At 37.5% G+C, this 16,787-nt stretch overlaps 1 protein-coding gene across 1 annotated transcript in view; it reads left to right on the top strand.

The window, feature by feature from the left end:
* The window catches only part of LOC105394033 (transcription factor Sox-21-B), a 33,648-nt gene that overhangs the window by 12,804 nt on the left and 4,057 nt on the right, over positions 1 to 16,787 (top strand). The window contains exons 3-4 of the mRNA XM_011565871.3: positions 5,617 to 5,811; positions 14,429 to 14,571. Coding sequence (XP_011564173.2) covers positions 5,617 to 5,811; positions 14,429 to 14,571 — 338 coding nt within the window. The remainder of the gene's footprint in view (positions 1 to 5,616; positions 5,812 to 14,428; positions 14,572 to 16,787) is intronic.

Below are 16,787 nucleotides of genomic sequence, written 5' to 3'. Positions count from 1 at the left end.
TGATCGTTTTGCAGGACAAGAGATTTACCTGCTTTGTGGCGGTTGTAATTGCCATAAATTCGATGGCGGCATTCTCTAGATGGTCGTTTGAGGTGGTAGCTGTTTTCAGCTTCGGTGGGACCACCTGGCCCATATCCGCTCGAGTAATTTTCCTCTGGGCAAGCCTTATTCCAGTTTTAGGTTCTCTGGAGATTTGGCGCCTCTCGGGTGTCCTCTGTGGTTTTCCTATAAGGCTTGAGGCAGCTGCTTTAAAAGCCTGGAGGAACCCTTGGACACGCCCTTGCGATGTTAAATTGTGCATCCTCCTTTCCATGTTCCGTTGTTCTGAAGCGGCGACAGCCCCAGCGGTCATCCTCTCCTGTAGGCGTTCAGATCCGGTGACCAAGTATTCGGCTTGTTGGTGGCAGTTGTCAATGCCCCTCGCAAGTATATGACCTTTGAGAAAGCTTAGATCTTCGCCTCTGTCCTCGTACACCACTATTTCATGATGTTTTGAGGCTTTTAGGCAACCCAGCTGGTCAACGATTTCGCCTTTCCTATACTCGATCACCATTGCGTCTACGCTTATTATCCTGGGGACGTTACTGTCTAGCGCTATCTCTCCAAGCTTACTGAGCCATGAGCATGCCTGAACGAACGGGGTGTCGTCGGCCCACTCGAATAGTGCGATGGTCTTGTTACGCCATCGCACTAGTCTGCAGGGCTGATTTCCCACTAGGGTTACTGGCAATGCGTCGTAGGCTTTACGCTTCATGGTAGCCTTCGATGTGCTCCCATTTAGGAGAGAGGCTAGGCCGGGTGATATGGCCACGCTCTTTCGCGCCCCTGAGATACAGAAGCTGATGCCGAGTCTTTCACTGCTTCCGTCCATGAACAGAGCCACGCTTCGGAGTCTTAGTCTAGCTTCTCCTTTTTCTCCACAATCCAACAGCTAATGTGTTGCTGTTTCTTTAGGAGTTGCTTGTGGTGGTGCTGTGATGGTTGTGACTGAGGCTTGAAATACTGGTATTGATTGCGGGTCGGGGCGGGGTATGGTGCTGTTTCTCCTGGCTGCTACTCTGAAGACACGATCTGAATATGATAGAAAATGAGGTCTATGCTTGGTGTCTGCCAGAATATCTTTTAATTCTGACTCCACCAAATTCCTGTCTATCAATGTCTCCAGATCTTGTCTTGCAGCAAGGAAACGGGGGCAGTCGAGAATTATATGCCAGACCGATTCAATGATGTTGGGGTCGCATTCACATTCTGGGCTTTCTTTGAGTTTAAATCTGTACAAATACTCTCCCATCCCCCCATGTCCAGTCAGCATTTGTACGTGAGCAGGGGTCAGTTTGGCACTTCGCGTAATCCGGTAAGCTTGGTTGACATCCGGTAAGAATTTACGCGTGACTGCTCCTGTACTGGATATCAAAGGCTTAAACTAGTTAAAAATGACAAACATACACACCTACATACCATAGTCAAACGGGTACATTCAAAGTAACAATACCCCACATACCTCTGTAAGGCTTTCAAGGAATATGGGACGTCTTTGTGCAGCATTCCTGTATTGTCTGTCTGTGCGTGTGCGATGGTCGTTTGCTTGTCGTTAAGGGGCGAAAACGTTTGATGTGCAATTGTTTTGTTTTGGAGTGTCATCGAAAATGGATGATGGCAGGTTTTGTCGTATACTTGAGTACATTCTTAATGTATAGCATTTTTAAAATCGGAATTCCGTATTTAATAACTTTATGTAACGAATGTGAAAATCCCCCGATATTTAACACTATAAAAGACGCGTAACTTTTGAACAGCTAAGTCGATTTTGATAAAATATGGCTAAAAACACTCGGAGTAACATTAGGTACCTATGAACCAAAGAAAACAAATCGAAAATAGGTTCAGCTGTCTGGGGCTACGCTACCACAGACAGCTACACACAGACACCCCTTTTTTGTCGGGGGTGAAAAATCTGTGCTGCTAATATGTACGTTGTTACGTTATCTACGTAAGTACTTTCATACGGATGTTCATCGTATTATATGTGTCATTTTGATGATCAAACTGAAAGTGACATTCAACTAACACTTTTAATAAGGAAAACGAGACAAAATCTATTAACATTTAATAAAATCATGACCCAAATACTTTCCCATTTCAATTTTCCGGGTGGAAGGGTGGTCCTTCTTTGCCATGCCTCATTGTTACCCCCTCCCTCCGAGGGGTGGAGGGGGGGGCTTTCTGTATACAGGCTATTGTCGCATACAGGCTTTCAGCGTAATGAAGAGTATTTTCGTCCCATTCTGAGCACAATACTTGCTTTAATACAACAGAGGAGAGGAAATGTCTTTGTGTGGGTGAATGGTGCGTATGTGTGTGTGTCATATGTGTTATTGTTTTGTTTTGTCTCCCGTTTTTCTTTTGTCTTTTTCGAGAGATGTTTTTTATTTGGTAACGCTGTGTAGGAAGTGTTGTGTGCTACTGAAAAATGTAGATTGGAGCGCTTAGTGGCGTGTAGGAAAATGGCGTCTGTTTTATGACGTATGCAAAAAAGAGGGCTGTTTGAGGTTCAACCGTGTATCTGGGTGTTTGCATGTATCGTGTCTTGAATCGATATATTTCAAGAGTGCTTTTTTCGCTCTTAATATCGCACTTTGGTTTTCTATTATTAATAATCTTGGCTGACTCGGCATAGATTATATAAGTAGACATAAATTATATATTACCCAACGCAATAAGTTTCACATCAGAAATAATCCTAAATTTCCCCAATTTTATCAAAATATCAGTTAATATTATAAGTACTTTATTTTATTTCATGACAAATCTATAGGTATTTTAATATAAAATATTAAATCAGTCGCCTTAAATAGCCACCACCCGTCCTGTAATTTTCACTTTCAAAACAAAACCCTGGCGACATCAAGCAAATGATTCACTACCTATTGCCCCATCCGCGCTATTTACTCTTTGTTCAGTGTTGCCAGTATTGTTCGTTGCCATAATGAGCTGCAGCGAGTTGTAGGAAATAATTTCAGTTGAGTGGCAACCCCGGGACACGTGACTTTGTGCGCGCCTGATTGCCATTGGTGTTCTAATTATGAAATGGAATGGACAAAAGAGGTCGCAGTTTAAAAAGTTATAAGTGTGTGGGAGGTAACGTTTTTTGTGTTTAATTATAAACAGTTTCTTTTTTTTTTTAAATAAAGAAATGACCTATTTAGTAAATTGAGTCTAGTTCTATAATACCAACTTAAAGATTTAAAGTAAGTAGTTTTCCTACGAGGCAACATTAATTTTCCAACCTGTACATTGATGATGTTCAAGAAAAGACAAGGAATGGTTGTGTAGAACAAATAACGAATATTAAATGGCACGACATATGCTGTTGTTTAAATTACAACGCTTTTCTTTACAATTGTACGTCAATGTCACTAGAATGTAATATGACAGTATGTAATTGCGACAGTGTTACAATTTATGTAGGCAAGTTTATTGTTGTAAACAACAAAAGTTACATAGAGAAGCAAATAGCCAACTGTCGTTCTGGACTGCTATTGTCCTAACAGCCGATTGTTTTGATCCAATGCTTGGCGTGCCAAGAAAATAACAGCCTGTAGGTGTATGAATATATGCAATTAATGAGAGACTAAAACAGGTGATTAGCATTGTTCCGTTCAACTATATATTTGTCTTTGTCTTGTTAAAAATCTTGATCGGGCATCTAAGCATGTAGGTGCGTTTTTGAGTGTTTTGGTAACCAAAAGGGTACATACAATCCGAGGAGGAATGCATACATCTCATATCAGTACATTATTCATTTCCCCTATTAAAACGTGTACGAAAAAGCATCACTTTCCATCAACAAAACACGGCTCGATCCACCAAATCCATTATATTCCTCACTACGCAACGATCGCTATCGTCAGTGCGCGACAAAAGACGAAAATACCCTCCAAAGTATCGACAGAATAATGAGGGAAAAACTTCTGTTGCGGAATGAAAAGCGCAAATTCGTCATTAGGCGGCGCTTTCCGCCATTGTTGTCGTCCTCTCTCTCAGACATGTGGGGCCGCGGTGCGTGCGAGCGCGACAGAAAACGGTCCTTCGGGCCCGAATGTCCCTTTCTATGTTGGCGACATTGTTTTCTCTTTTGTGTTCGAGGGTCTGAATCGGGATTGTCTCGTCTGTAACGTGAATGGCCGATAGCACCCCTCCGCCGTGGTATCTATGATGAATACAGCCTTCAATAAATGGCCAGAGACAAAGGGTTGGTCTCTTGAATCGGAGTGGAGGCAGGTTGTTTGAGGCTTCGATTATATTGTATCGATTGAATAGCATTGTCTCCCAGAATAAGGACGGTTAGAGCAAATTACTTTTCTGTTTTGTTTTCAATAGTAATAAAGAAAGTGTATGGTGGTATAAATTGCCAGTTGTGTTGGAAAATAGATGTATGTATGTTTTATGAAGAAAACCGGCCAAGTGCGAGTCGGGCTCGCGCACAAAGGGTTCCGTAGCAGCAAAATTACAGTTAAATCAACCTATCTCAAAAACTATAAGAGATACTTTGATCAAACCAAAAATCGTTGAAAGAGTTAATTAGCATGCATCACCTCTATTTTTTTTAGAATTTTATACCCCGTAGTTATAAAAATAGAGGGGGGGGGACATACTTTTTACGACTTTGAGAGCTGATATCTCAAAAACCGTTCACTTTAAGAAAAATGTTTTTTAGAAAACTTTATATCATTTTAAAAGACCTTTCCATTGATACCCCACACGGGTATGTACATCGAAAAAAAAAATTTCATCCCTCAGTTACATGTATGGGGGGCCCCACCCCCAATTCTTTTTTTTACTATTTAGTGTCATATTTTTGTAGCGGTTCATACAACACATATTCCCATCAAATTTCATCACTGTAGTACTTATAGTTTCCGAGTAAATCGGCTGTGACAGACGGACAGACGGACAGACGGACAGACGGACATGACGAAACTATAAGGGTTCCGTTTTTGCCATTTTGGCTACGGAACCCTAAAAATGTAATAGTAGCAATTTATATCGGACAACAAACGTGGCCGCAGCTATTATTACATACAATGTAAAACATTAAACAGTATAATGTATCTAGTCGGTTTTTCCATTAGTTCAAACTGAAAAATAGATTATAATATAGGCTTTGATAAAGGATGAATAACTGGACATAGGTCTAATATAACTTTCTTGCTTCTCTTTTGTTTTGCGAATAGATCAACCCCAACAACCCTCTATCCACTACTTTATGTTACTCAAAGATGGTCAAATCTGCCAATCAATAACACATATAATACACACCAATTGGTACTAAAAACTTATTACTTATATATTATTTATTTATTCTATTCAATTCAATTTATTTATTTCAGATTTACAAGATCCATTATTTATTTATCTTTACATACACCACCATTACAGGTTGTGATGTGCATTTTTTTATTGGACCTGGTCTGGAAATAAAGATACTTTATTTTATTATTAATTAAAAAGATTATGGACGGTCCATTTCACTAAAGAATTCTACAAGAATAACATATAAAAACTATTATATAAAAAAATCTACAGCCTAAATTCTAACCTCATCCTCCTCCACAGGCGCGGAATGGAAGCTCCTAACCGAAGACGAGAAGCGCCCCTTCATCGATGAGGCGAAGCGGCTGCGAGCCATGCACATGAAGGAGCACCCCGACTACAAGTACCGGCCGCGACGGAAACCCAAGACCCTGAGGAAGGAGGGGTACCCCTACTCCATACCGTACCCGAGCGTGCCGATGGATGCGTTGAGAGCTGGTGAGTGTGTTGCATTATAATTTTTAGGTTTATTGCCGCGAGCGAAGCGCCTTAAATAGTTTTCAGGTAGCCTATGTGTTAATCCAGGGTGTCACTGTCAACTAGCTCCATATAAAATTTCGTTAAAATCTGCTCGGCCGTTTTGACATGAATAAGAAACATAAAACATACACACTCACAAACTTTGGCCATAATAATATTAGTGACATCTTAAAAGTTTTCGGGGATACTGGAATAAAAAGTAGCCAGGATAACTTAGGGTGTCAGCTTACTTAAGTTTAAAAAATATTATTTTGTCATGGTCCATTTTTACACAGATTATTAAAAGATGAAATTATTGCATCGCATACTTTTTGAAGCAAATAATATAAACATTTATGGGTTTCTGAGATGGATGTGTAGCGAAATGACTTTAGGTATATTGCCACCATAATTTTTCCTAAAAAATAAATGCGTGTAGAGAGGTTGTAAAACTTGTCATACGTAACATTATAACTCGGATTTTATTGCTACTATTCCTAAAATACTTTGATGGCTGCTGAAATTTGACAACCTCGAATAATATAAAGTACTATTTATGTTTTATACAACAACACAGAAAGTCCTTGATTTAGAATCATACTAAGTACCTACCGCATGATAGTTAAATAAACACAAACGATATCATCTTTAAAACCTTACATTACACGTTGTAAAAATGTGTCGCTTTACAACCATTCTTGGTGAAATTGATGCAATCAAAACGTGAAAACCTGCACTTTCGACTTTCTGAACGATAGGTTGAGTGTGGTTAGATCAAGATCTCCTTATCTGGCCTAATCTTTCTTCTTGTTCTTATCTTTTTAACCGGGAAATTCCTGGTTGTGTCCTTAGTAGTTGCCGACCCAAAAGGGTGTAGGTAATATCTATGTATGTACTTTTTATTTAAAATTACAGAGTTTTAATTGTTTTGTATAATCTGTGCAAACTAACAAAGATTGTTAACTGTACAAAAAATATAAATTTCTACCCTCAACCTCCGTATTAATAACTCGACTGCATCTTTTGTGCAAATAAAATATCCTACAAAAGAATTATGTTACTCTTACAGCGTTTATGCCCACAACAAAGTTTGGTCAACTACGCGAGGCACACGCGTTTCTGTAGGTCAATCGCCCCGCAATTGTATACTTACCTGTAGATAAAAAGTCGTCTATCTATACAATCACGATTTTTTGTCGTGACACCTAGAGTAGGAATTTTATCGATAGCTTTTTTAGTTGCATTTGTATTATGAACCGCAGATGGAGTTTTGTTGTTCCAAGTATACCTACCTATTATAACACTGAATCAAACTGTTGACAGTAGCATAACGGTGTGGTTTGAGAAAAAAAATGTTTTGATCTGTTAAATGGCCAATGCCTGTAGGTAGACTAGGTAGGCATTATTTATGATTCATCCATATTGTATAAAGGTAACAGCATGAACAGCTACAATCTATGTATTTACGTTTGGTTCTATGTCCTTAGTGCTAGACCTTTAAAATTCTATAAATATCCGTTTTTCCCGTTCCTATTTTAAAATAATTTATATGTTTTTTTCGCATTGTTCACACTTGGCATTGTTCAGTGTTGTTATCCCTACTAAACTATGCGCACAATGGATAAAGCGCTTAGTTTAAAGCCGCCATCTTGAATGCGTTTGACAGTTGACAGTTTTCCGTGTTGTCGAAGTGAAAGTGACAGTAGGGTTAGTTTGGGGTCCGTCAGCTTTTCAAATTTAGAATCCACGGGTTCGAGGCTATTGACATCCGATGGATGATTGAGAGGTTTTTTTAATCGTGGACATTTTCGCGGTGGTGAACACTAAGGGGATATTTTAAAGAAATTGTGTAAGTATCTTTGATGTTTTTCCCGTGTGCATGGGAGTATGCGATGAGGAAAGAGTTTTGGGGCGCCCTTAGAAAGGCCTATGTCCAGCAGTTGATGACTTTGTCGAAATTAATTACTTACTATCAGGAATTGTTTTGCAATGTCTGGATAATGGCTACCTGTGAGATAAAAGTGTTGCTATCACTGTCTAAAATATAATTAGGTAGAGACCGTGACTGTATGTATTTTATCTTACAGGTAGGCATTATTCAGACATTTTGAAACAAGTCCTTAGTAGTTTTAGTTGAAAATGAATTCTCAGTTACCTATTTTGTAGTATTTTAACTGGTGTCATTTCCACTCGCAACTTTTGATTTGACCAAACATGCCATTAATTTTGGTCAAAATTACCCACTTAACTATCGGGGGCGGAGTCGGATGTGTGTCGTCGCCCTTACAGTGCAGTGTGCATCGACCCTAATGTTGAATTTAGTGTGACCTCAGCCTAATACTTGTTGTGACACGCGCGCGCCGCGTGTGCAACCGCCCTTTTTATGAGCTTTTAGCGAATAACTACTTAGAAATAAGAGCTACTTCATTTGTATTGAAAATTCAAATATATCAACAGAAGGAAAATATTGTAACAACATCTAACTTTTGCAATCAATTTTAATCCTTATGCAGAAAATAATAAGAATGTTACAAGGTACGAATGGAGCGATTAGCGATATTGAACTAGACAAAATAAAACTTTAATATTTTATATTCATATACTTTTAGGTATATATATTATTTTTTGTTGGATATGAACAAAATATCGATGAATTATATAAATACACAACGACTTCCTTAAAAACATTGGGTCTTAACTTAACAAACCCTTGAAAACCCGAACACTGCGACAAAAACACCAATTTAAAACCACAATTAATTGTCATAACGACGCAGCCGCGCAGCGTAATAATTAACCCCCCCACAAATTGAACATAAATTCAGAACAGCAATTAAGTTAAAAGCACCGTGTGCGACAACCCTAACTTAAGGGTCGCCGCACACGTGGCGACTCCTGTCGCATGACAACCGCAGACGATAGTGTTTATAGCTACCGTACCACCACGACACATCAGCTATCGACAGATTAAGGCCCTGTTTCACAATGTCTGGTTAGTGGCTACCTGTGAGATAAAATACATGCTGTCACTCTCTGTTATTATTTTTTTGACAGTGACAGCATGTGTTTTATCTTACAGGTAGCCACTAACCAGACATTGTGAAACAGGCCCTAAGCATCATGGCTTATCTATCAAACATCTGTCAGATCCGTTCAATTTACCTAGGTATCTGAGATTAGACAGATAATCGATGGATTGTCAATATTGCTACTGTTAGCTGGTGGTAGAAAGCATGCCCAGCAGTGTCTGACTAAAGAATGTAAATCATATACTCACCTACTACATAATGGAGGTATGAAGTTGTAAATAAAATAAATGTTCTACTTCATACAGTTTCTTTTAAAAGTACTTAACAAACTTTAATTAACGATTACTGGACAAACAACTATGAAACTTTTCAACACGTTTTCTTACTTAAGTATACAATATACCTTATTAACAATGACAGTCAGGACACTTTTTTATTTGATCAATAAATTCAAAGCTTTGTACAAGTGGATTTATTCTCAGTATTCAGTGTATTGTATTGTCTCTCGTTTTGTACAATGGAATTTTATTCCATCGTGTTTTATATTGTTTGTTTCCATTGCGACTAAACAGAGTGTTGTCATTTAGAAAGCAAACATCGAGGATTATGTTGAGAGGAGCTAAATAATGGGAGCAATTTCAATCTTTTTACATTCCACTATGTAGTACTAACACCGATGCTTTACAAAAAACAAAATAGTCGGCATAGATGTAAAGCATAGTCATTTTAATGTTTTTTTGACTTACATTAAATGATTTACTTAAAATGTTTGTTATTTTGTTTTTAATTTTAGAGTCCCATAAGTGAAGTATATACAGGGTGTAAATGACATGCCCCCGAAAACTGAAACCACGTGAACTATACACGTAACCAGTTTTTTATTATTATTATAAGTTCAAGTAAGTATAAACTTGTAAATACTTATAGTTAAAAACCTACTAGAATTTTTACATGTGTGTGTGCTCCGGACTAGTACGGTAACACCCCATTAAATAATTAGGATTGTATATTGATACAACTGGTTCCCTGTCTGGCTCGTTAACAATTGTTGCATATACCTTTATAGGTAGGTATACTTACGTAGGTCTCGATGTTACTTTGCCTACATATTTTAGAAAATTCTTTGCCTAATTATTTTCTTTTTTTGTGTATTTTCTTGTGGATTTTTGGTGTGTGCTGTGTGGTGTACCGAATAAAGAATTTTTATCTTTTATCTTATCTTTATCTTTAAAAAATACACGTAAGTACCTACCTAAAATTCAGTTGTTTTTCTTTCTGCCTACCAACGCCTACAGCATCGTAAGCTTATTCTTATTATTTACGATCATGACGCCAATAAACAATATAGTACATAAAAACAATGCTTTTCTACGTCCATTAGCAATATTAATAGCTGAGACACAATGGCCGTGTTTGTTGGTACATTCAATAAATTTCTGAAACATTGTTCGGTCCATATGTTTCAATTTGCATCACAAAGCACAGTTAAATAGTTAACTGGGAGGCAAATATTATTTGTGACATTTATCCATGTGGAACAATAACCCAATTATTGCAGACTGTGTACATACGTGTAGGTACTGTGTTGGTACCAATGTTATGTTCGTGGTTGCAGTTGCTAATGATTTCTTTGTAACACTCGCGAGAAATGAAAAAGTCCTAAACGGCGAACATTGGTGCTATTTTCACTGGAACTTCAAGACGCCGTCTGAAATATTGAAGTACATTTGACAGTGCATCAGAACATTACCAAATAAAAACTAATTCATTTATCATGTAAGTATACTTACCAAACAAGAAACAAACATCATCCCCTCGAGAAATTACCGATAATCCGATAAATTACTCCATCATGATTAGCATATTAAGAATGTCATTTGTTACCAGCCGGAAGTTTGCAATCGCGTGCGCAAACCGGATATCGCCCCCCCTCCCCGCGAGCGCCAAACTCACTTCCGGTCACGTGACCTCGTTTGCATGACAGTCGACTTTGAGATCTCGAGGGAAGAAGACGCCCTTAGGGAAATAAAATGTCATTTTGTTTGAGAAAATTTGGGGTTATAATTTCAGTCATAACACTAGTTAAATATTTGTTATTAAATTCCCGTATACGTATTTTTCAAATCAGCTTCTATTGCCATCGAAAGACTATCTTCTTTTGTTTTCGTTGGTTCGTTCGTACAACTGTAAGGATCGAACATTATAAACATTCAATGATTTGGCAGAAATGAGACAGTGAGTAATCTATCACTTTCGTCTCGGTTCGTTAACTATCATCCACCACGAATAAAACTTGTTTGTTGGGCATAAAATATCAGAAACACCAAATTTAACACTGAATACCCAAGTACAAAATATTTGACTTAAAACAATGATCTACTCGTGCCGGGGATCGAACCCGTGACCTCCGGCACAGCAGTCAGAGCTTCTCACCAATACGCCATTCAATTGTCAATTAACGCACACACTAATAATAAACTCATTATAATTAGAAACCTTAGGTACGAGCCTCCTTGCAGTGCACTACTTTGTAACACATTAACAAACTTCAATCCAAACAAAGAGGCCACAAAACTCAATTAACTCCCTCAAGAAGGGTTAAATTAGTAACTGCAGAAACCTTTGAAGGTAAACTTCAAAGCATGTTTATTTTGTCCAGTCATTTAAACGACCTGAAACTCTGGAAAAGTTTTTTTCTACACGTTTCTGCGGTGATCTAAATAAAAGTTAGCCTCGTGGTGAAAAATACACTCCTTTTTAGGACTGTTCTAGAATAGGGAAAAAGGTTTTTACCTAGTTACTAATTAAATGAATGTCTACATGTCTCTTTGTACATATTATTAAGTTCGTATACTTTAGCATTACTTTTGGATAATACTTCACTGCAATAAACTATTATAGTCCAATAACGTTGGCTAGCTGCCTTTCTATCGTAAGATATTATAAAGTCCTTTTGAAAATATAATATGTATGTTTTTACCTAGTTATTCTTACCTAAAATAGCGAATTAAATGAATTTCTTCGTGTCTCTCTGCATTACTTTTGGATAAGACTTCATTGCAATAAACCATAGTTTTACAAAGTTGGCTAGCTGCCTTCCTATCGCAAGATATTATAATACTGTCCTTTTGAAAATAGAATAAGTAAAGTAGCAATTCCCTGATAATATTGGAGAACGAAAATATGGAATGACCATTGAAACCTTTAATATGCGGGGTACAAAAGTACATTTGAATACTACGGAAAACCCTTATGGGAAATCCATTTGCAGCGCTGCCGTGGTCGACCTTTCCCAATTCAATCCCTTTTCATTTCATTCTGCTCTATGTTACTGTATTTTTATGCAGTGGCTTGAGGATGTTTTGCGTCATCGTAAATTTTGCTATTTAGGTTGTTGTCTATGTATTTAAGTTGGGACTCGAGCTTTAATCTCAGACTGAGGCGGTTTTAATAGTGAATAGAAAGTAATATATTTTATAGAATATACAATTATAGAATCATTGAAAATGTAAAAAAAAACTTGTACATTGTCTTGAAATAAAATGTTAAAGTCATTTTATAACTACTTATCACAATTACAATGTTTTGATAGAATACATTTTTCAAACCCACAATTAAATTGTAATTTGTACATACCTAATAGTTCTGTTCCAATATATTTCTCAGTAGGGAACTGTTTTCTTGTAATGTATGATACATAAACATATTTTTAAGTGGACCTTCTTACACCGCTCTGATCCTGTATAACAATAGGCGGAACGAAATTCAAATTTATCCGTTAAAGGGACTCGATTCTTGGCACTGAAGTGTATTTCTTTTGGTCATTATAACCGCCAGGCAAAGGATGTGAAATATGAATCCTTTGTGAATTTGTAAGGCTTGCGTTAAAGTTGAAATTATTTTTGTTCGTTCAACGCTTTCTTGTTTTTTCAGCTTTTACTTTTACCAAGCTAATACCACTGACTATACAAGTTAGTGCATTAAACTCAGTTAAAAATATTATCATTACTTATACACATAATAATTATTACTAATAACATTGGAATAAGCTGAAATAGAGATAACTAGACAATTATTTTTCAATGAACAAAGTCAATTTACAGAACAGAACTTCAGGGAACATGGCGATCGGCCAATAATTTCCCGCCAGCGGCATACAGAAGGAAACCCGCAAGGGATGACAGGAATTTAATTAAATATTTATAAAACATAATAAAAGAAAATCTCGCCGCGTCCGCACTTTATCATAATAATATAGAATCGGCCCCGATTGACGGCTGCATAATAGGGTTGTCTCGTGAATTTATTTTTTTAATTTTATATTTCGAATATTTTACGAAAAAGCCGTTGGGCGAGGGCCGCCTCCGATTTATATATGTGATGGTGTGTCAAGTATTTCTCCACTCGACGACGTCCTAATTTATTTGTCGCGTATTTATTCTGGTTTTGACAATTGTGACGCAAATTGGGTTTTAAAATATATGGGCCGCAAATCAGTGAAGAAAAAGTGTGTTAAGCATCCTTATTCTTAAGTAGGAACTGACTTGTTAAGTACCAGCCCACTTATTTTTATTTAGTTGTCATACAATATTTATTAGGAAAATTAAATTAAGTACTTAAATCTAACCTAACTGTGCTGCCATCGACGAATTGTATCCATGGACAATCATCACTGCTACCAAAAACAAAATCAATATTCGCAATTACTTTATTTTGCGTTTCATAATAAATAAGTCTTGTCAGCTTATAAATAACACCTAATACTTACACCACTAACTACATAGTTACCTACCAAACCCGACACCTGTCCTAAAGTGGCCCACACTACAACAACAGGCGTGAAACCCAATATAGCCCCGAGAGCTCAGAACAATGACCAGCCGCGAACTCTGATTCTAGCCCCAATTAATTATTCCCATTGTACACGTTAATCCATAGACCTCGAGTACTATTAATTTGGCAGCGGTCAGTGCCTTAAGTCGCGTTGTTTATTAAGGGTGAGTCCCTTAACTCAATTATAGTTGCCGTTTTGACTAGGAAGCCGTGTTAATTAGTTTGGCTAGTGATCTACGAGTGTGAAAGGGTAACAATATCGCCGCCCGCATTGTTTTGTAATCTTTGTTGTTGTGTAGGTATATTAATACTTATTTATAGGTAGTCAGACTGTAAAAGTTGGGTTTCATGAATAAGTTAGGTATATGATTTGGATTTCACGAAGTATTGTTATTTCACCCTGCTTCCGTTCATCATCATCAGCCTATACCTAGCAGTCCACTTCTGGACGTAGACCTCTCCCAAAGCACGCCACTGGATGCGATCTACAGCTTTCCACATCCAATCATTTCCAGCTTTCGAACCCGTTAAAGGTACGTAACCTTTCGCAAGTGGTTAACCCATCTACCCGGAGGGCGGCCTACACTCTCTTTGTCTAGTCTATAGTTTTTTGTAAGAACGATTTATTTATATAGTACTTTTTAGTTGTGATGACTCAACTCGCCCTACCTTCTACCGAGACTACCTAGATCTATTTTTTATTGACCATACCTCATATTTCTCCTCTTCACCAGGTATGGCAGGAGGCGGCATGGGTCAAGCCATGGGTGGGTACTACGGAGCGGCGTACGGACCACTCGGGGCCAGCATGGCAGCGGCGGCGGCGGCGGCGGCGCAACAGAACGCCATCTCGGCTGCACTCACGCCGAACGCTCAGGTAAACTCTTCGGGTTTTATGTGAGCCTGGTACTTTTAGTGGTAGTCGGTTGGTCTGGTACTGTGTATACAGACTATACAGGTGTTTAAAAAGGGGGGTCAGGGGTCATTTGAACTTTACGTACTTTACGACATTGGAAAGTTGTCGGAAAAAATGTTTGCTTCCCAATAGTTATAATATTATATTTGTTGGTCCAGCCACTTTTTACTATGGGAATCAGAATTTAGCTTTCACCAATTTTCAAAAGTTTTTCAGTAGGTATTAGGTGGGGACGATTCCTTTTTTCTTACAATATCACTTTTGTAACAAAATATGTTTTTTAGATGGTTCCTTATTACATGTTAAAGTCTAGCAAGGCAACTAATTAGAGACTGTTACAAATGCACCGAACATAAACCGTAAAATCGATGCAATATGGGACGACCGTGGAATTAGAAATCATGCATCCAAATCACCTAAACTTAATAACCAACGTGAAAAATACAATTAAAATATGCTGACACACGCAGTAAGTTAACATCTTACAATATCAAATTGGAAGCCGCCATTTTTTCTGCAAGCCACCGTAAAATTTAAGGTGGTAACTCGGCTTAAAATTTAATTGACGCTACCGAATTAACAAGCGTATAATGAGATTGCGATGTGTTTCGGCGGATCGATCACAGATGGCGTTGGTCGTGAAATCTTGTAATGCGCTCACAACCATTAGCGAGGGGATGATATTTCTGTTATGCCGATTTGCACGTTGTTTAGTGAAATTTCGCCCTGTCACGCGGCCCCTTGCTTTTCTCGCTAATTATTTTGTGACGATTCACTGCGCTTGAGAGTAAACAATGCGTCGAATGGGGTTGTACGCATTCAGATGAGCATAGATTTCAATTATGGCAAGATCGTTTTATACGCTAGTAAGCTTGGTTGTAGATGTGGAATGTAATTTATTACTGTACCTGTATTCATTGTTTATGAAGAATTATTAATCAAATGTATCGTTTTAATTAAGAATTATATATTAAAATGTCTAAAGGTACGTTACAAAAGTGACAAGGAATACTTTTAAGTATAATTTGGCGGTGGGATTCTGAGATAGATCTGATTCCTATCAGGATCAGGATGTGTAAAGAAAACAAACAATTCATTAATTATATAAACCATAAACACTCTCAAAACAAATAAAACCATTGCAAGTCAATAACATGTCGTCGCAAATCAGTAATGTGTCGTAATTTCCCAAAAATAAAGTTCCCTTAAGGGGCGACACCTCACCGGTTGTCAACCCGGACAAACTAACAGAGGCCTTAACGTATTTACATCACATTCACCAGATTAAACGTCAAATAGAGGACGGAGGGAAAGATTGAGGAGTTTTAAATCGGGCTTCAGTTTAGGACCCGTCTCCCCCGTTTGGTTTAACCAAATTACAATGCAAATTATAATAGATTCAATAAAAATATTTTTGCGAGTTATTTGCATGTTTTCTATGACTAGGTATGATATTTTAATTTAATCTTGAATTTTTATCGATTTCATAAATTAAATAGGTACTTATTATGATTTCCAATTATCTTATATTTAATAAATGTTAGTTTTTTAGTTAGTTTTAGTGCAATTAAAGACATGCTCATGTTTAAGAAAAAGGCACATTATTGCAGGTCACACAGGTCTAAAACCGCCATGACTTAAGGGCCTTGATGCGATTTATGTGAGAGGTCTCCAGAGGGCGCCACCAAATTATTGGACCCTCCCAGATAATTGTTGGGGAAGTTGTGTCAAGTAGTGTTGTTTTAATAGATCGGCGGAAGGGTGACGGAAAAATTTGTGAAAATCACTCGGTAAATATTGATTTTTTACTCAGATACTCACTGGATGAAGTCGGTTTAAAATGAATATTTTATTAGCATAAAGGTTATGAAGATTTACTCAATCAAATTTCTAGATTCTTAAATAGCAAAATTTAACTAAGTTGTACTGGCAGTTGGCACAGGGGATTTTAACAGTACACTCCATCTAAACCATCTAAACTCCATTATAAAAGTGCCTCAGTATTTTGTGTACATTATCTCTCGGCAAGATGTTCAATAAATGATAACAGTCTACAAAGCACGCTGTATACGTACTTGTATACATTTTTATCTGTTTTACGTTTCAAAAGTATGTAGGTATTCCCTTTAGAAGGTAAACTTCATAGATACCATAGCGTTCTCAATGGTCAGATAATC

This window comes from Plutella xylostella, chromosome 4, assembly GCF_932276165.1.
Source record: "Plutella xylostella chromosome 4, ilPluXylo3.1, whole genome shotgun sequence".
NCBI lineage: Eukaryota > Metazoa > Arthropoda > Insecta > Lepidoptera > Plutellidae > Plutella > Plutella xylostella.
This window is presented reverse-complemented; position numbering and strand designations above follow the sequence as displayed.